The sequence below is a fragment of the Heterodontus francisci genome, chromosome 13 (assembly GCF_036365525.1).
Source record: "Heterodontus francisci isolate sHetFra1 chromosome 13, sHetFra1.hap1, whole genome shotgun sequence".
Taxonomy (NCBI): Eukaryota; Metazoa; Chordata; class Chondrichthyes; order Heterodontiformes; family Heterodontidae; genus Heterodontus; species Heterodontus francisci.
In genome coordinates, this window is record NC_090383.1 from 32193679 (window position 1) to 32215109 (window position 21431).

The following is a 21431-nucleotide window of genomic DNA, read 5'->3' on the forward strand; positions in this document are numbered from 1 at the left end:
TACAGATGCTAGTTGGGGAGGTACAGATGGTAGTTGAGATGGTAGATATGGTAACTGGGATGGTAAAGATTTTAGTTGAGATAGTACAGATGGTAGTTGGGATGGTACAGATGTTGGTTGAGATAATATAGATGGTAGTTGGGTGGTGTAGATGGTTGATGGGATGGTACAGATGGTAGTCAGGGTGCTAGAGTTGATAGCTATAGTACTACAGTCGGTAGTCGGGGTGGTACAGTTGGCAGTTACGGTGCTCCAGATGGTAGTTGGTGTTTGATGGATGCAAGTTCAGGTCAAAGCTCTTTAAAGAGGAATAAATAATAATTTAATATATATCATAAAAATGAAAATGTCTCACCAGTTCACCATCAAAATTAGAGTATGTTTCCTCATCTGAGGTGTCCTCACCAGTTCTATTATGGAAGGACGGCTCACCTTTTCATCATTCTTTTCAATAATAATTGTCTGGAAAAAGAAATGGGACTAGAAATTGTGGAAATAGCAAGTTATAAAAAACATGAATCTGCTCAGAGTCAGTTCTAAAATCAATAGACCCCAACAAGTCAATGACTGTGATCTCAAAGACCGTATCCCACTATCAAGGGTGCACTGGATTCAATAAGATTGTTGTAAAATTTGGTGTCCTGAAAAAATGTTTCACTTCAAAATTTAGTAACAATCCCAAGCCCACAGGACGAACTGATCATCCAGTTCTATCAAAAGCCATATCCTCAAACCACACACACCTGAACTACAATCTTTCAGTAAGTTGCCGATTGTGAGATGGGATGCCAGAAGAACACATCTTGTTAACTGCTGTAATAAAAACAAGAAATGCTGGAATCACTCAGCAGGTCTGGCAGCATCTGTGGAAAGAGAAGCAGAGTTAACGTTTCGGGTCACTGACCCGAAACGTTAACTCTGCTTCTCTTTCCACAGATGCTGCCAGACCTGCTGAGTGATTCCAGCATTTCTTGTTTTTATTTCAGATTTCCAGCATCTGCAGTATTTTGCTTTTATATTGTTAACTGCTGTGATTTTCTTCTCCATTTCCCATCCCAGACATGGTTACCTTGTACACAGCTACCAAATTTTGAGTTGTTTCGGCCATGAACTGATCCCCACAGGGAGCTACATTGAAATATTGCCAGAACCTTTTTGATATAAGACATGGTAGCCTAGTGCTTACAGTATTGGATTAGAAACCTAGAAATCACAAGTTCAAATCCCACTATAAACAGTTGTGTAATTCAATGAATCTGGTCTAATTGAGAGGTGATCTAATTGAAACATATAAAATTCTTCAGCAGCTTGACAGGATGGATGCTGAGAAAATGCTTTCCCTGGCTAGGGAATATAGAACACAGCTCCCAGTCTCACAGTAAGGGTTTAGCCATTTAGGACTGAGATGAGGAGATGCTCAGTCACTGAGTATAGTTAAGGCAGAGGTCAAAAGATTTTTGGGAATTAAGGGATATGGGGATGATGCAGAAAGTTGTTGAGGTAGAAGATCAGCCATGATTTAATGAGTGGGCAAGAATGTGGCAGGTGGAAAAATGTGAGGTTATCCATTTTGGTAGGAGGAACAGATGTGCAGAGTATTTCTTAAATCATGGAATCATAAAATGTTTAAGACACAGAAAGAGGCCACCTTGGCCCATCATGTCTATGCCGGCCGAAAAATTATCCACCTATTCTAATCCCACCTTCCAGCATTTGGTCCGTGGCCTTGCAGTTTACGGCACTTGAGGTGCATATCCAGACTCCTCTTGAATGAGTTGAGGGTCTCTGCCTCAACTACCCTTTCAGGCAGTGAGTTCCAGACCATCACCACCCTCTGGGTGAAAAGGCTTTTCCTCATCTCCCCTCTAATTTTTCTACCAAACACTTTAAATCTGTGCCTCCTTGTCACTGGCCTCTCTGACCCTTCACCTCCACTCTATCCAGGCTACTCAAAATTTTGTACATCTCAATCAGATCTCCCCTCAGCCTTCTCTGTTCCAAGTAGAACAACCTCAGCCTATCCAATCTTTCCTCATAGCTGCATTTTTCCAGTCCTGGCAACATCCTTGTAAATCTCCTTTGTACCCTCTCTAGTGCAATTACATCCTTTCTGTAATGAAGTGACCAGAACTGCACACAGTACTCAAGTTGTGGCCTAACCAATAAGTTATATAGTTCCAGCATAACCTCCCTGCTCTTGCATTCTATACCTCAGCTAATAAAGGAGAGGACTCCATATGCCTTCTTAAGCACCTTATCAACCTGTCCTTCTACCTTCAGGGATCTGTGGACATTCACTCCAACGTCCCTTACTGCCTCTACACTTCTTAGTATTTTCCCATTAATCATGTATTCTTTCACCTTGTCTGACCTCCCCAAATGCATCACCTCACTCTTCTCCAAGTTGAATTCTATTTGCCACTTTTCTGCCCATCTGACCAGACCATCAATATCTTCCTGCAGCTTACAGCTACCCTCCTCACTATCTACCACACAGCCAATCTTTGCAAACTTCTTGATCATGCCTCCTACATGTACATCCAAATTGTTAATATACACCACAAAAAAAAGCAGGGGACCCAGTACAGAGCCCTGCGGAACACCACTGGAAACCGCCCTCCAGTCACTAAAACAGCCGTCAACAATTACCTTGTGTTTCCTGCCACTGAGCCAATTTTGTATCCACCTTGCAGCATTTCCCTGGATAACATGGGATTTTTTTTTAAACCAGTCTGCCATGTAGGACCTTGTTGAAAGCCTTACTAAAATCCATGTAGACAACGTCAACTACCCTCATCTATCTTCCTTGTTACTTCTTCAAAAAGTTTGATCAAGTTGGTCAAACAAGATCTTCCCTTAACAAATTCATGCTGACTATCCTTAATTAACCTATGCCTTTCTAAGTGACAGTTCAACCTGTCTCTCAGAATAGATTCCAATAATTTGCCCACTACTGTGGTTAGACTGACTGGCCTGTAATTATTCGGTGTATCCTTCGCTCCCTTTTTAAACAGAGGGACAATGTTAGAAATTCTCCAATCCTCCAGCACCACACCTGTATCCAGTGAGGACTGGAAAATGGTGGTCAGACCCTCAATATTTCCTTTCTTGCTACTTTTAACAGCTTAGGATACATATCATCTGGCCCTGGTGATTTACCAACTTTCAAAGATGCTAATCTCGTTAATACTTCCTCTCTCTCTATGTTTATCACATCCAATACTTCACACTCATCCTCCTTAACTACAATATCTGCATCGGCCCCCTCTTTTGTGAAGACAGACGGAATGTATTTATTAAGAACCATACCAATATCTTCCGCCCCTACACATAGGTTACCTTTTTGGTCTTTTATGGGCCCTACTCTCTCCTTCGTTATCCTCTTACTCTTAATGTATTGATAAAACATCTTTGGGTTCACCTTGATTTTGCTTGCCAATACTGTTTCCTGCCCTCTCTTTCCTTTCCTAATTGCCTTTTTGATTTCACCCCACCATTTTCTATGCTCCTCTCAGCTTTCTGTAGTATTGAGTTCTTGGTGTCTGACATAAGCTTTCCTTTTCTACCTTATCTTACCCTGTAGGCTCCTTGACATCCATGGGGCTCTAGATTTGGCCGCCTCACCCTTTTTCTTTGTGGGAACATGTTTACCCTGAACCCATTGAATCTCCCCTTTGAAATACCTCCTGCTGTTCTGACACTGATTTACCTTGAAGCAGCTGTTTCCAGTCCACTTTCGCTAATTACTCCTCAGTTTAGTAAAATTGGCCTTGCCCCAATTGAGAACTCTAACTCCTGTTCTATCTCTGTCCTTTCCATAATTATGTTAAAACTAACCGAATTATGATCACTACCACCAACATGCTCTCCCACTACCACTCCTTCCACCTGCCCATCTTCATTTCCTAAAACTAAGTCTAAAACGGCACCCTCTCTTGTGGGACTTGCTACATACTGGCCGAAAAACTTCTCCTGAATTCACCTCAAGAATTCTGCTCCCTCTATTCATTTCACACTAAAACTATCCCAGTTAATATTGGGGTAATTAAAATTATTTACTACCCTATTGTTCTTGCACTTCTCAGAGATTTGCCTAGATATCTGCTCTTCTATCTCCCTCTGACTGTTCGGGGGTCTATAGTACACTCCCAGCAGTGTGATTGCCCCTTTTTTGTTCCTTAGCTTAATCCATATGGCCTCATTTGATGAACCTTCCAACATATCATCCCTCCTCACAGCTGTAAGTTTCCTTGACCAAAATTGCCACTCCCCCTCCTTTCTTAACCCCCTCCCTTTCGGGTCTGAAAACCCTGAAACCAGGAACGTTGAGATGGCATTTCTGTCCCTCCTTAAGCCATGTTTCTGTAATAGCTATGATATCATACAGCTACATGTCTATCTGTGCCCTCAACTCATCTGCTTTATTTGCTATCCTCCTTGCATTGAAATAGATAATCTTGAGCACTGCCAAACTTTTTTTTTAAATTTTCTAACCCTCGTTTCCTCTGTCTTCCAGACTCATCCATTAATTTTCCACCTTCCATTTTAATTTCTGATTTTTTTCCCAGCTGAGTCTACTCTCAGGGGTAGTGGTGTAGTGGTAATGTAACTAGACTAGTAACCCAGAGATCCAGGCTTATGCTCTGGACATGGGTTTGAATCCCACCACGGCAGATGATGGAATTTGAATTCAATTAAATAAATCTGGAATTAAAAAGCAAGTCTAGTGGGGACCATGAAACCATTGTTGATTGTTGTAAAAACCCATCTGGTTCACTAATGTCCTTTAGGGAAGGAAATCTGCTGTCCTTACCTGGTCTGGCCTACATATGACTCCAGACCCACAGCAATGTGGTTGACTCTTAAATGCCCTCTGAATTGGCCTAGCAAGCCATTCAGTTCGAGGCCAATTAGGGATGGGCAATAAATGCTGGCATAATCAGCGACGCCCACATCCCATGAACAAATAAAAAAAAAAGGTCCCCATCCCCCTGCCAAACTAGTTTAAGCCCTCCTCAGCAGCACTAGCAAAATGACCCGCAAGGAACTCAGTCCCGGCTCTGTTCAGGTGCAACCTGTGTATGCTCCATCTCCCCCAGAGCCGGTCCCAATGTCCCAGAATCTGAAGCTCTCCCTCCTGTACCATCTTTCCAACGATGCATTCATCTGTTTTATCCTTCTATTTCTATACTCACTTGCGCATGGCACTGGGAGTAATCTGGAGATTACTACTTTTGAGGTCCTGCTTGCTAAATTCTTACCTAGCTCCCTAAACTCTGACTGCAAGACCACATCCCTCTTTCTACCTATGTCGTTGATTCCAATGTAGATCACGACTGCTGGCTGTTCACCCTCCCCTTTCAGGATGCTCTGCAGCCACTCAGTGACATCCTTGACCCTGGCAGCAGGGAGGCAACACGCCATCCTGGATTCATGTCTGTGGCCACAGAAACGCCTGACTGTTCCCCTGACTATTGAATCACCTACCTCTATGGCTTCTCCAGTCTTCCCTGTACCCCACTGTGTTAAATTAGAAAGATGTACAAAGGGACCTGGGTATCCTTGTCAATAAGTCACTGAAAGCTAACATGCAGGTGCAGCAAGCAGTTAAGAAGGCTGATGGTATGTTAGCCTTTATCGCAAGAGGAGTTGAGTACAGGAACAGTGAAGTCTTGCTTCAATTGTATAGAACCTTGATTAGACCACACCTGGAGTACTGTGTGCAGTTTTGGTCCCTTACCTTAGGAAAGATATTATTGCCATAGAACGAAGGTTCACCAGACTTGTTCCCGGGATGGCAGGACTGTTCTATGAAAAGAGAATGGGGAAACTGGGCCTGTATTCTCTAGAGTTCCCAAGAAAGAGAGATGATCTCATTGAAACCTATAGGATACTTAAAGGGATAGAAACTAAGATGTTTCCCCTGGTCGGGGACACATTTTCAAAATAAGGGGAAGCCACTTAGGACAGAGATGAGGAGAAATTATTTACTCAGAGGGTTGTGAATCTTTGGAATTCTCTACCCCAGAGGGCTGTGAAAGCTCAGTCATTGAGTATGTTTAAAGCAGATATTGACAGATTTCTAAATACAAATGACACAAGGGGATATGAGGATAGTATGGGAAAAAGGCATTGAAATGGAAGATCAACCATGATCATATTGATTGGCAGGGCAGGCTGAATGGGCTGAATGGCCTACTCCTGCTCTTATGTTCCTATGATCTTATTGAATGGAAAAGCAGGCTCGTAGGGCCAAATGGCTTACTCCTGCTCCTATTTCTTATGTTCTTATGTTCAAATTGCTGTAGAAACCCAACTGCACCTGAATCTGACAACCCTGCCCGGTCTGGCCTATATGTGACTCCAGTCCCGCAGTATGTGACTGCCTTGTCATGTCCTCAGGGTTGGTCAATTAATACAGCACGATTAGTGTCAACCATATCCCAGGTGCAAATAATAATTTCTAAAATAATGCTGGGTCAGGTTACATTTGTGGCCAAGTGCTAGAGGTGAAAGGTCAGTATGCCTATCACTGTGTGACCTCATACACTTCTACAGCCAGAATCTTTCTGCTGTCAAAGTATTGGGAATGCTGGGTAATTGCTAGGACAAGTCCTTTCATTTGCTCAAGCTATGAACTACTCCTGAACATCCAGGAAGCCTCTGAGCCTGACAGGTGAGACCAGAATTATCCCCGCCTTGCATCAGGCCTAGTGTAATGGCTGGCAACTTCTGCCCGCAAGATGACTATGTACATAGAATCATAGTCTCGATTTCATCCCTGGTCACCTCGGCCTTCATCGAGAGGGTGTTGCCGTTCTTTTTTGCCACCTGCTGTAAAATTTTCATGGCTTCTGCATCTTTCTTCTGAGACAGCATCCATCTGGGAGACTCTGGGATCAACCTGTAAATGGAACACATCCAGGATTATCATTGGGCCGGCACCACTCTGTGTACTCACATCAGCAGTAACTATTGATGTTGATCACACATTACCAGTAGTAGGTTAGGAAGAAGAAGCTTGGGATTGTAATCGCCAGCTGCAAGTTTCTCCATGCTGGTAGAAAATAAGCAACAGCTGGAAGGAGCATGATCCCAAAACTGAACGCCAACTGGTTTAAAATTCCCGCTGTCCTCCTGTACTCTGACACGACAAGTTCAGTGACTGGAAGAGAAAAACACATTTCAATAAAACAACGACGGCATCAAGAGAATATGAGAAGTGAGTTATTTTTTGGCATTTAATTTTTATGTTTGGTTAATACATGTGAACAAGAGAAGAATGATGGGCCGGATAAGACATTTAAGTGTGCTCCACACTGATGATGGTTCGAGCATCATGACTAGACACAACCTACCACCAGCAACCACCACCCACCTCCCCCACTCCACCCTCCTCACCCCACCTCCCCACAGCCACGTAATCTCCTGAGGAAGGCAATAAGGGTTTTGTGTGTGGAACTGTATCCAGCAAGGTTCTGGAGGTTCTATGTGTACAGCCATATCTTAAATTGCATGCCTGCAAAGGATTATAGACTGGTTCCTGCAAAACTCACTTGTATGATTTTATCTATTATCACATAGTTTAACTTCTCACACTTACTTTTATCAATTTCAGTCCTTTTTATAAAATGTGACAGTTAGCGACACATTAATTTAAAGTGTCATGAACAACCCAGAACACAGGGACATCATTTGGTTACAGAGGAAATATACTAAAGGAATTACTTGATTATCCAACTTTCCTGGCCTTTACTTTGAGAAAGGGCTGAGTTTGGTGATGCCGCAACTGCAGACGGCGTACTTCCCACACATGTAGTTGCAGTGCCTGTGACATCGAAGCCAGCAATGCACCAGGCAGCTGCCTGTATCAAAAGTGGCACAGGCCTAACAAACACAGAGGGAAGGAGCGGGTCTGGTGAAGGGACACAGACCTGAAATGTTAACTCTGTTTCTCGAACGAGACCTGATGAGTATTTACATCATTTTCTGTTCTCATTTCAGAGTTCCAGCATCCGCAGTATTTTGCTGTTATATAAGGAGCGGGTTTGCCAGGTTAGAGAGTGAGGTGCTGGGGGAGTGCAGTGATTGTATTCATCCCTCATTTGGACTTGAGCAGAAACACTGATTATTGTTATCTTTGCTTAAATGCTCTGTTTTCAGGTATCAGGCAATGTTTGGTCACATGACTGAGAATATCAGGCAATGGATCACTGGTCACATGACAGTATGGGGAATCAGGCAATGATTACTGGTCACATGGCTATGCGGAATCAAATAATGGCTCGCTGGTCACATGGCAATGTGATATCAGACAATGGATCGCAGGTCACATGACAATGTGATATCAGGCAATAGGGCGGCACAGTGGCGCAGTGGTTAGCACTGCAGCCTCACAGCTCCAGGGACCCGGGTTCGATTCCGGGTACTGCCTGTGTGGAGTTTGCAAGTTCTCCCTGTGTCTGCGTGGGTTTTCTCCGGGTGCTCCGGTTTCCTCCCACAAGCCAAAAGACTTGCAGGTTGATAGGTAAATTGGCCATTATAAATTGTCACTAGTATAGGTAGGTGGTAGGGAAATATAGGGACAGGTGGGGATGTTTGGTAGGAATATGGGATTAGTATAGGATTAGTATAAATGGGTGGTTGATGTTCGGCACAGACTCAGTGGGCCGAAGGGCCTGTTTCAGTGCTGTATCTCTAATCTAATCTAATGGATCACAGGTCACATGACAATGTGATATCAGGCAATGGATCGCTGGTCACGTGACTGTATGGGGAATCAGGCAATGTTTGTTCACATGGCTGTATGGGGAATAAGGCAATGGATCACTGACCACATTATCGTATGAGGAATATATTAAGAGCTAGCGTCCCAGCTCTTGAGCCTCAAGAAAACGAACATCATGGGACAGGATGTCAGAAATGCTCCATCCATCAATATTGGCAACCACACTCTGGAAGTGGTTCAAGAGTTCACCTACCTTGGCTCAACTATCACCAGTAACCTGTCTCTTGATGCAGAATTCAACAAGCGCATGGGGAAAGGCTTCTACTGCTATATCCAGACAGGCCAAGAGAGTGTGGGAAAATGGCACACTGACACGGAACACAAAAGTCCGAGTGTATCAAGCCTGTGTCCTCAGTACCTTGCTCTACGGCAGCGAGGCCTGGACAATGTATGTCAGCCAAGAGTGACGTCTCAATTCATTCCATCTTCGCTGCCTCCGGAGAATCCTTGGCATCAGGTGGCAGGACCGTATCTCCAACACAGAAGCCCTCGAGGTGGCCAACATCCCCAGCATATACACCCTGCTGAGCCAGCAGCGCTTGAGATGGCTTGGCCATGTGAGCCGCATGGAAGATGGCAGGATCTCCAAGAACACATTGTACAGCGAGCTCGTCACTGGTATCAGACCCACCGGCCATCCATAACTCCGCTTTAAAGACGTCTGCAAATGCGACATGAAGTCCTGTGACATTGATCACAAGTCGTGGGAGTCAGTTGCCAGTGATCGCCAGAGCTGGCGGGCAACCATAAAGGCGGGGCTAAAGTGTGGCGAGTCGAAGAGACTTAGCAGTTGGCAGGAAAAAAGACAGAAGCGCAAGGGGAGTGCCAACTGTGTAACAGCCCCGACAACCAATTTTATCTGCAGCACCTGTGGAAGAGTCTGTCACTCTAGAATTGGCCTTTATGGCCACTCCAGGTGCTGCTTCACAAACCACTGACCACCTCTAGGCGCTTACCCATTGTCTCTCGAGACAAGGAGGCCAAAGAAGAAGAAGTAGCGTCCCAGCTGCTGCACTTCAGGCACACTGATAAATCATTTAGAAATAAGAAATTATAATGTTTTTCTTCATTCTAGGGATGTATACATCACTGGTAAGGCCAGATTTATATTCCATTCCCTCCCTGAGGTGGTGGTTTGGGCCTCTTCCTTGAACTGTTGCAGAGCAGTTTGATAGGCCACTTCAGAGGGCAGTTAAAAGTCAATTGCATTTGTGTGGGACTCGAGTCACATATCGGTCAGAGTGGTGAAGGACAACAGATTCCAGCTTCTTTCCCTAAAGGCCGTTAGTAAACCAGTTGAGGTTTTACAATAATTAACAGTTTTTTGTTTCTAATTCAAATTCTCAAACTGCCTTGGTGGGATTTAAACTTATATTAAATAAAAACAAAGTACTGGAAATAGACAGCAGGTCTGGCAGCATCTTTGGAGAGAGGGAGAGAGAAACAGAGTTAACGTTTCAGTGACCTTTCATTAGAACTTTCTGTTTTTAATTCAGTGTTCCAGCATCTGTAGTATTTTGCTATTATTTATACTTATACTGTCTGATTATTAGCCTAGGCCATTAAATTACTCGTCTGAGAGCATGCCATTACACTACCATTTACAAGCATCAGCATACTGATCACCTAGTTCGAGTACAGGTAAGAGCAAAATTCTTACTTAAGACATAGGCACAGAGCCAACCTCCCCTGCTGAATAGGCCTTGCAGCGTGCGGAAGATCACAAACCAGGTGTAGCTTGGGGAGAATGCCAGTACAAGTCCTGACACTGAAGTCACAAAGGTTGCAAACAAGAAGCAAAGCTTTCTGCCGAATCTACAAGAAAAGGTTATAAGCAGGAAATTATAAAGAAAATGACTTCAGTATCCAAGTTTTAAAAATCAGTACAGGACCGTGCAAGTGAAGATGGTACATACATGTCTGCTGCATAGCCCATGATTATTGTTCCGAGCATAAATCCCAGGTTTAGACAAGCTTGAGTCAGGTCCACTTTCCAGGCATCAGCACACACCAGTTCAAACTGTACAAAATGTGGAGTTAGACAAACAAATTTATTAAAAACACACATTTATCATACAGCATCATTCGAACTTTATCTTACACACTGTACCATAGGAAGCTAATAGAAATATCATACCATCTGAAAAATGAAAGAGGAAAGAGGCCATTCAGCCATCATATAAAATTAGAACCACAACAACTTGTATTTATATAGCACCTTTAACATAATAAAACATCCCAAGGTGCTTCGCAGAGACATTATAAAACAAAATATGATATCAAGCCGCATAAGGAGATGTTAGGACAGATGGCCAAAAGCTTGGTCAAAGACATAGGTTTTAAGGAGTGCCTTAAAGGAGGAAATTGAGGTAGAGAGGCAGAGAGATGTAGGGAGGGTATTCCAAAGCTTGGGGCTAGGTAGGTGAAGGCACAGCCACCAATGGTAGAGCGATTAAAATCAGAGATGCTCAAGAGGCTGGAATTCGAGGAGCACAGATATCTTAGAGGGTTGTATGGCTGGAGGAGATGACAGAGATAGCAGAGGTTTGGATGACCTCAGGTTTACAGACAGTAAAATGTGGGTGACTGGCCTGGAGTGCATTGAAATAGCCAGGTCTGGAGGTAACAAAGGCAACAAAGATAACAATGGATCAGGGTTTCAGCAGCAGAAGAACTGAGGCAGGGTGGAAACAGGAAATGTTATGGAGGTGGAAATAGATGACCTTAGTGACTACACGGATATGTGGTTGAAATCTCATCTCAGGGTCAAGTATGACAGTCTGGTTCAGCCTCAGACAGTTGCTAGGGAGAGGGATGAAATCGGGGGCGAGGGATTGGCCCGGACAATGGCTTCAGTTTTCCCAATATTTAATTAGAGGAAATTATAACTAACCTGATTGAGTTTTTTGATGAGATAACGGAGAGGATTGATGAGGGTAATGCAGTTGTTGTGGTGAACATGGACTTCCAAAAGGCATTTGATAAAGTGTCACATAATAGGCTTGTCAGCAAATTTGAAGCCCATGGAATAAAAGAGAGAGTGGCAGCATGGATACCAAGTTGGCAGAGTGACAGGAAACAGGGCAGTGGTGAACAGTTGTCTTTTGGACTGAAGGGTTCCCCAAGGGTCGGTACCAGGACCACTGCTTTTCTTGATGTATACGAATGATCAAGACTTGGGTGTACAGGACACAATTACAAAATTAGTAGATGACACAAAACTTGGAGAGTTAGTGAACTGTGAAGAGGTTAGTGATGGACTTCAAGAGGACATAGACAGGATGATGGAATGGGCAGTCACAGGGCAGATAAAATTTAACGTAGGGAAGTGTTAAGTGATACGCTTTGGTAGGAAGAATGAGGAGCGGCAATATAAAGTAAAAGGTAAAATTCCAAAGTGGGAACAAGATTATGCCATTCAGCCCCTTGACCCTGATCTGCCATTCCATTAGATCATGGCTGAGCCATACCTTAACTCCATTTACCCACCTTGGTTTCATATTCCTTTAATACACTTACCTAACAAAATTCTATCAGCTTCAGCTTTGAAATGTTCAACTGACCGAGCCTCAACAGCTCTTTTGGGAAGAAGGTTCTAGATTTCCACAACACATTGTGTGAAGATATGGTTCCTGACATCACCCCTGAATGACCTAACTCAAATTTCATGCCCCCTTGTTCTAGACTTTCTCATCACAGGAAAGAGATTTTTTCTATCTACCCTATAAAATCTGTTAATCATCTTAAACACTTCAGTTAGATCATCTCTTAATCATCTATACTCAAGCCTTTCTTATGCAACATGTCCTCATAACTTAACCCTTTTAGACCTGTTATCACTCTAGTGAATTCTTTGGCTGCAAAATGGGGCTCTGTAGCACCCATACTTTCAATGCTATGGGTGCCATTTTGGTACCAGAATTGTATCCGTGCCGCTCACATTCACTTCCAGCGTGATCTGTGCTGAGTGCTGAGTGTGGGCATCAGGACGTGTGCCAGAAGTATGCAGAGTACACAGATCGTGATGTCAGTCAGCATATAATGCTGATTTGATGCCAGCATTAACATTTTGGACCTCGTCGTTCCAACTAATACCCCATCTTAACCTTGCAGAATTGAATATGTGTTCCACAGAAAGAAAGATTCCCCAAAAGGGCTAATTAAAAGGATCATCAACAAATTGCAAGTTAGTTGCTGATTACTTTCTACTGACTCTGTTTGAGTCTGTGGAAGTACTGGATATTTGACAGAGTGACTACAATTGGTGAAGTCTGCAGGAAATGGTGCTGCACATGGAGAAGGCTTTTGACACGACTGCAAGGGCTATGGGTTCAACACTTTCTTCCAGTCATGAGTGCTATAGTTACCAACCCCTTGGGCTGCAGCATGAGAGGAAGATGGAGCAGAGGCAGAAAATAAAGGGACAAACTGCTCACAGGGAAGAGGAGGAGGGGGAGATGGGCTCTCAGGAGAAGGCCTTACCCACCTAGGATCTTCCAGAAGCACTTCACTTGCCTCCACCTAAGTCAGCAGCAGTGTGTGCATCGTCTGCGCTCTGCAAAGGAGGTGATCCCAGAAGGCAGCCACCTCTTGGATCCAGATATGCAGCTCCAGATCAGGGCAAGGATAATGCTCCCAGTGGCAGTGAAGGCAACCATGACTCTGATTTTCTTCACATAGGATTCCTTCCAGGTTGGAGCTGGCAACATATCAAACATTGCCCAGTTTGCCGACCACTCCTGCATCAGAAAGCTGACAGAGGCAATTTAAGCCAGGAGAGGAAAGTTCAGTATGTTCTGTCTGACTAGGGAGAAGGCGGCGGAGCGGGCACACACCTTTGCCAGGATAGTGGGCTTCCCTGTGTTGTGGGGAGCCATCAACTACAAAAACATGGCTTTGCGGGCACCACATCTCCATGCTGAGATGTACCGCAACTGCAAAGGTTACCAGTCGCTGAATATGCAGTTGCTGTGTGACCACGTTCAGCACATCATGCTGGTGAATGCCTGCTATCCCAGCAGCAGTCATGATGTTTTAATTCTGCGTCAGTCCATCAGTCCACTGATCCCTCAGTCTTTGAGCCACCGCATCAAACCAAAGGGTGGATGTTGGGTGACAAGGGCTTTTCATTCTACACCCAGCTCATGACTCTACTCTGCAACTCAACCACAAGTGACGAGCATGCACACAATGAGAGCCATGCTGCCAGATGAAACATTATAGAGTAGACCACTGGAATGCTAAAACAATGGTTTTGCTGCTCGATTACTCTGGAGGAGCCTTACAGTACTCTCTGCAGTGGGTGTCCCTCTTCATGGTGATCTGCTGCTTCCTCCAGAACCTGGCTGCCATGAGGGCACAGCCTTTGCCATGAGTTTGGCGTCACCTCAGGAGGAGGAGGAGGAAGGGAGGCAGCAGCCAGTACATCCACTTTCTGGTCTGGTTGTTCATGAGTGCCTCATTCGAATCTGACACCTTTGAACACCACCCTAGATCCCCACTGTACATCAGTCCCACAGCTCACCATCCCTCTTTTACAGACCATCATAACATCCTCTTGGTCATAATGCTGAAACAAAAGCCACCACAAAACAACCATTCCAGACCAACTTTATCCATCAAAACATCCAATATTCCATGTAAAGCTGAACTATTCACCCTTGTGCATTTCCTTTATGCCTGCCTTACAGGTGCCTTCTCCTGTCTCAGTGCTTCAACGTAGTATTATCCCAGTGGCTGCAGCATGATTGGCTGCAGGCTGCTGAATTTCACTGGGGGAAACTGCAGATGGCCTTACAGGACAAACTAGACCAGCTGTCATCCTGGAAGACCTGACTTTGGACAGCACCACCATAGCATGGGTGGCAGCACTCTGGGCTGGCTGTCAGGCAACAACAAGGGCACTGGCAGAGTGGCAATGGTGGGAATACAAATGCTGTTATCCTGAGAGAGGATAGCAGGTCTGTTCTATGAAGCCATTGCCACTCCCCAGGAGCAGTGCATCAGCAATCCCAGTAATCTGCCGGGCTACATATTAGTGGACTGATGTGAGACTCTGAAAGCCTCTTTGAGCAGTGGAATCCACAGCCATGATGGCAGCAGTCTGAGCCTGCAGGGCACCAAACTGTAATTCCATGGCCTTAGCCTGAGCTTCCACTGCAGCACTCAGACATTGCATGATTTCTGCTTGTGCTGTAATGAAGCCAAGACATTGGCCATCAGACACTGCATCATGGTGGGGCCCACAAGCATTCTAACGAAGTTGGCCACCGCTTCCATGCTGGAAAAGATCAGGTGCAAGCATACTGCAAAACCAGCCCACAGGTTGGTGCTGGACTCCTCCAGGCTCCTTGATGGGGACAGCAGACTCCCTGGCAGGCTTGTCATTACACCAAGCATTTCTGTGTGCATATCCCCATCTGCAGCAGAACTCACGCCTATCCTCACCCTCTGGGAAGCTGGCACCTGAGCAATCCTTTCCCCCTCTTCTGGCTGCAGCCCAATCATGCTCAGTGACTCACCACGTGCAGATCCCCCTTTACACTACCCACTAAAGTACACGTAGTATCTGTATCTGAGCTGGTCGCTGTGTGTGAGAGATTGAGTGGCAGTGTTTCTTCATCATCAGTCTCCTGTTCCTCTTGGCCTACCCACCCCCACACCAGTGCCTGGTGGCAGTTCTTGGTTAAGGAGAAAGGCACAAGGATTGTGCTGATGGGAGGAGGGGGGGGAGGGCAAAGTAAGAGATGAATGCTGACATCATATGCAGTTTGCATATTGGAAGAGATTGTGGGATGAGGGGGAAGTGGAATGTGAGAAGGTGGATTAGCTAGGAACATACCATCATCTTCTATAGACTCAGCCCCACCACTGCCATGGCCTCAGTGATGGCTGCCGCGTCTATCCCATGCTGGTTAGCTGGTGCTGTCTGCAGTTTGCTCCACCTTGTCCTATGAGAGAGATTGAAGTGTGTGTGTCAGTGAGTGTGGTACAATGTGTTTGGGTGATGTGGCTGTCATGGTTGAATAGCTGGCAGTGTATGTTGTGAGGCTTGTGGCAGTGAGGGTGAGGTGAAGCTATGAATGATAGGTATGAGTCGTGATTGATAGGGAACGCTGGTAGATGAGGGAGGGGGGTGTGGTGCATTGAACAGCGTGTGAGGCTAGTGGTTCTGTTGTAAGGATATGGCTTTTGACGATGAATTCACCGACCTTGACCACTCATGTGAGGTCAATAAACGTCTTTCAGCACGGCATCTAATTCCTCAGGACAACAGTGTTTGCATTGATCGTCGTGGCTATCTGGTCCCATTCCCTTTTAAATGTTTGTCCGGAAGGCCTTCTGGCTCCCAGAGGAAAGAGGATCTCTCTCCTCGTGTCCACCTCTAACACCAGGGTCTCAAGTGCTGCATCAGAAAATCAGGAAGTCCACTCTCTGCCATGCTGCATCATCTTTACTCTTCTGTAGATCAGAGTCTTTCCCAGCCACTTCCACTATGTGTTGCAGCTAGAATACACCTCCTCTTGTAAGAGCAGCAGGCTACCTTTAAGCAGTGCAGGCTAGCTTTAAGTGGTGCTAATCACGCACGAACTTGGGCCGCCTGCTGAGGCATGCAGCCACTGAGCAACACACTTAACACTGGGCTACACGTCACTTATGAAAATGAGCAGGCAGCACAAAGTTTCTTTCTTCTGTATACTGAAGGCTGAACCAGATATCATATGTTGGATCATGGGCTGACAAGCCTGAAGAACTGAGAAAGGATTATGAAGGTACGGGGAGTATTTCCTTCTACATCATGGACACCAAAAAAATCACCAGTTCAACTTCACTCCCCAAAGTTCTATACATTCCCCTTCCAATTCTAGTGTAAATAGATCAACGTACTGTTCACAGGGCTTGAACTAAAGATTTAGCTTCCATCTAGTTGTGTGGAGACTGGTGTTCTCCAATAAGTAAAGACTATTATTTTACATGTCTTTTTATTATTGTGTCATAACACTCAAGTATCCTGTTGATTCACTCCAGGTAAGCATAGAGTCAATCAACATATTAAAGCCTTCTCAGCTCTTGCTTTAAACCTATCCCCACGCCTTCATAATCCTTCCTAGCTTACTGATGACATTTACCTATGATATTATCTGTCCCACATACAGTACAATTACTGCTCAAGCTCCTATTCCATTAATAGCATAACAACATACATTTATATAGCTCCTTTAAAGTAATATAAACGTCCCACGAAGATTCACAGGAGTGGTATCATGAAATTCAACAGTGAGCCACATAAAGAGATATTAGGACAAGTGAGCAAAAGCTTGGAGCCCCTTAACGGAGGAGAGAGAGGTGCAGAGGCAGAAAGGGAGGGATTTCCAGAGCTTAGAGCCTAGGCAGCTGAAGGCACAGCCATCAATGGAGGATCAAGGGCAAGTGTGGATGTGCAAGAGGGCAGAATTAGAGGAGCACAGAGATCTCAGAGGGTTGCAGAGCTGGTGAAGGTTTAGGGAGCAGAGAAGCCACAGAGAGATTTGAAAACAGGTTGAGAATTTTAAAATAGAGACATTGCCAGACTGGATGATGATGTAGATCACCGAGCACAAAGGTGACGGGTGAGTGGGCCTTGATATGAGTTAGGATACAGGGAGCAGAGTTTTGGATAAGTACAAGTTTACAAGCTCGATTTGACAAATCACCAACACTGAACAATGATGCAAATTATACACTGTTTTTCATCATATTACAAAAAAACTCTCAGTCGATGCATCAGAATATCCAAAGCAGTTCACTTTTAATTACGAAATATTCTATAACCCAAAGACAATGTCTAGTGCTAGCTATGGTATTTCTGTTCTAATGTTAAGGCCTAAGATGCTTACTCTGCTCGCACTTGGCAGAAAAATGTGAGAAAGTATGGAACAAGAACAGGCCATTTCGACCCATCAAGCCTTTACCTCTGCAGATCATGTATAATCTATCTGATCATGGACGCTATCTATAATAAAAGCAAATACTGCAGATGCTGGAAATCTGAAATAAAAACAAAAAGTGCTGGAAATACTCAGCAGGTCTGCCAGCATCTGTGGAGAGAGAAGCAAAGTTAACGTTTCAGGTCAGTGACCTTTCATTAGAACTCCCATCATGGACTCTATCTACCTGCCTAGTTCATTTTCCTAGGGAAAATATTTGTCAATCCCCCAAAACAATTCCGGAAATTTCAGTTGATCTCTATTGGCTCACTGGGTAGCACTACTGAGCTCACCTCTGAATTTGAAGGTTGTGGGTTCAAGTCTCCCTCCAGAGATTTGAGGAAATTTATTTTCACCCAGAGGGTGGTTGGAATCTGGAACGCACTGCCTGAAGAGGTGGTGGAGGCAGGAACCCTCACAACCTTGAAGAAGTATTTAGATGAGCACTTGAAACGCCATAGCATACAAGGCTACAGGCCAAGTGCACGAATATGGGGGATTAGAACAGTTGGGTGCTGAATGGCCGGCACAGACACGATGGGTCGAAGGGCCTGTTTCTATGCTGTATGCCTCTTATGACTTGAGCACATAATCCAAGCCAACACTCCCAGTGTAGTATTGAGGGAGAGCTGCACTGTCAGAGGTTGGCCCTCTCAGGTGGATGTAACAGATCCCATGGCACTATTTCAAAGACGAGCAGGGGAGTTCTTGCCAATATTTATCCCTCAATTAGCAGCATTAACAAAAACAGATTTTCTATTCACTGTTGTTTGTGGGTGCTTGCTGTGCACAAATTGGCTGCAATGTGTCCTAGATTATAACAGTGCCTACACTTTAAAATATACTTAACTGGCTGCAAAGCACTTTAGGACATCCTGTGCTTGTGAAAAGCATTGTCTAAATACAAGTCTTTCTTTCGCTTTTGTATCTTAGAACTCTGCCCCAAGACAGGTCTGATCTCTAACCAAAAATAAACGTACCTCTGTCACAATACTGGGGAATGAGCCATTTTCAAAAACCCAACCATCCTGGCATGTTGTAAGTGGTAGATCTCGGGAACCATTCTGGACAAACAGCAGCGGATTTTCACAACTGCCTGAAAAGGAATTCCAGTCTACATCGTATCTCTCGCACTGACTGTATGACGAGCGGCTCGATCGCTTCACAGGCAATGTGTAATTCTTCTCCTGTTCCAGAGACCAGTTGCACTTATCTCTCAGCTCAGTTATCCCAGGACTCCTGCACCAGTGGTCGGGAGTAACCGCTAAAAAAACAAATCCAACATACAGATAGGAGAACACCACTGATGTCAGATATATCAAAAAGAAAATCATCTTTTGGTATTGTCCAAAGCCACCTACATCCACTAAAACATCATCAAAAGTCGCCATTGCAAAAGTGAGTCTCCACCAACAGCTCAATAGAAGGAGCTTCTGATGGGGTGACTTGTCTATGCACAGATCTGTTTACCTGCAGTGTATCAGTAGCCTTGTATTCTAGCAAATGCTTGGAGAGCAAAGGTCTACAAATTAACAGTATAAATCAGTGGTTTATCCTGTTAATAAGTGAATAGACAAGCTACTTGTCACATTTAGGATGGAGACAGTTCAGGTCAGGCTTGCAAACAAACAAGAGCCAAACCGTCTGGTATTTCTACAATACGACTCCAGCATTGTAAAAATGAAAGATAAATCCAGCTTCCTTCGGTGCATAAATTACTTGATTTTAGCTCTAACGTCCTAATTTCTCAGTGTTTAGTGCAGTACTGAGCGAGTGCCGCACTGTTGGAAATGTCGTCTTTCAGATTAGACGCTAATCCAAAGCCCCATCTGCCCTCTCAGGTGGACATAAAAGATTCCACGGCACTATTCAAAGAAATGCAAGTTCTCCCCAGTGTCCTGACATTATTTATCCTTCAACAAACTCCTAAAATCAAATTATTTGATCATGGACTCATTGCTGTTTGTGGGACCTTGGTGTGCACAAATTGGCTGTCACTTCTCCCTGCATTACAGCACTTTGGGATGTCCTGAGATTGTGAAAGGCACTATATAAATGCAAGTCTTCTTTTATTAGATGAATTACTTTATCAGTAAAGAAAGCCTCAGAATTTTAGCTATGACCCCACCTTCAAGGCTACCAATCCTGCCCACCTGCCTTATTCCGTTTTAAAATTTGGCAAAAGGTAACAACTCTACCTGTGCGATGGTATGACATGACACTATCAGTTCATTCATACTAACTCAGCATCACAATAGCAAATAAAAAGTAAGCTGAAACCATCTGAAAATACTTTTGGAACTAAATAGATTATGTACTGGAGACCAGTGAGATACAGGAAAGAAACCAATTATGTTGTGGCTAGTTTGTTATTCAATGCCTCTAGGTGGTTTATCTTACATATGTCTCCAATTCCCAATGTGAGCCTCTAAACAAAGACTATGGAGACAGTAGGGATCAGTTCACTGATACTGGGTGGGTACACGGCATTGCAACTTTGAGATTAGATTGGTTGATTAAATGATAAAATCAAAGGTCAAATTTTCAGCTTACCCTTAGTTAAGAATTTCCATACAAAAGGTCCAAGTTGCAAAGACTTTACACTGAAGTTACTGTCCTTTATACTTCTTATTCTAACATCAATGACTGAGTTTCAAACAAAAGCAGAAGACTGTGGATACTGGAAATCAAATAAAAACAGAAAATGCTGGAAATACTTAGCAGGTCTGGTGGGACCTGTGGACAGAGATACAGAGTTAACAATTAAGGTCGATGACCATTCATTCAGAAGATATTGTGAGATGAACAGCTTTTAAGCAAAAACAGAACCAGGGAAAAGCGGGGGTGGGGGGGTGGTGTGGGCAGGTGGGTGTGGGCAGGGAAGGGAAATATGAGGGAAAAGTCTGTGATGAAGAGGCAAAAGGGCTGATGGTGCAAAGCAAAAGCAGGTGGTAATGGTATAATAAAGAATCAAAAGATGGGTGCAGAGGAGGTGTGAATGGTTACAGCAGAACCAGCAGATGGGGAAGGAAGCATGGAAAATCTGGTAAAGAGAAGATTCCCGTGGTCCGGAAATACGGCGGGTAGACCCCTGGGGTGTGGCCCACCCAGCTAGCTGTATACCGATAGAGGATCCCACACCAAAGCACCAGCCCACACCTCCTCCACTCCACAAGTTTCAAATGTTCCTTCACAATTCTTTATCACCAGTGATAAAGGAGCAGGAAGGCCACACACAGGAACGTCTTTCATTTGATGTAATCATGCCACAGAAAGAAAGAAAGAAATTAGAATTAAATTATAAATCATAGCTCCTAATGGATATCAGATCATAGGATAGCATTGCTTAACACAGGGGAGACAAATCTGGAAGCCCCAGTTCAATATTAAGGAAAATACAGTTTGATGCATGGAAGGACTGCTTATTCTCAAGAGGTCTCTCTGGTCTGTGGCAAGAGATCCCTTTTATCGCTGGCCTGAGGTTTCTCGAACCTGTTCCGCCATTCAATTAGATCATGAAAATGAGGTATATCTGAACCCCATTGTCCACCTTGTTCCCTATCTCCTAAAACCCTTACCTAACAAAAAACTACCAGCCTCAGTTTTGAAATTTCCAATTAATCCAGCCTCAAAAGCTTTTGGTGGGAGAAAGATCCAGATTTCCACCTCCACAACGA

The 21431-nt window shown here is 44.2% G+C and overlaps 1 protein-coding gene across 1 annotated transcript in view; it reads right to left on the bottom strand.

Moving 5' to 3' along the window:
- Positions 1-19217, bottom strand: part of LOC137376320 (solute carrier family 22 member 2-like) — a 462182-nt gene extending 442965 nt beyond the window's left edge. Inside the window, exons 1-6 of the mRNA XM_068044621.1 lie at positions 18735-19217; positions 10705-10808; positions 10449-10603; positions 6997-7165; positions 6790-6904; positions 356-462 (exon numbers count right to left, since the gene is read on the bottom strand). Of these exons, the coding sequence (XP_067900722.1) occupies positions 356-462; positions 6790-6904; positions 6997-7165; positions 10449-10603; positions 10705-10808; positions 18735-19145 (1061 nt within the window). The 5' untranslated portion in view covers positions 19146-19217. The remainder of the gene's footprint in view (positions 1-355; positions 463-6789; positions 6905-6996; positions 7166-10448; positions 10604-10704; positions 10809-18734) is intronic.
- Positions 19218-21431: the final 2214 nt, after the last annotated feature.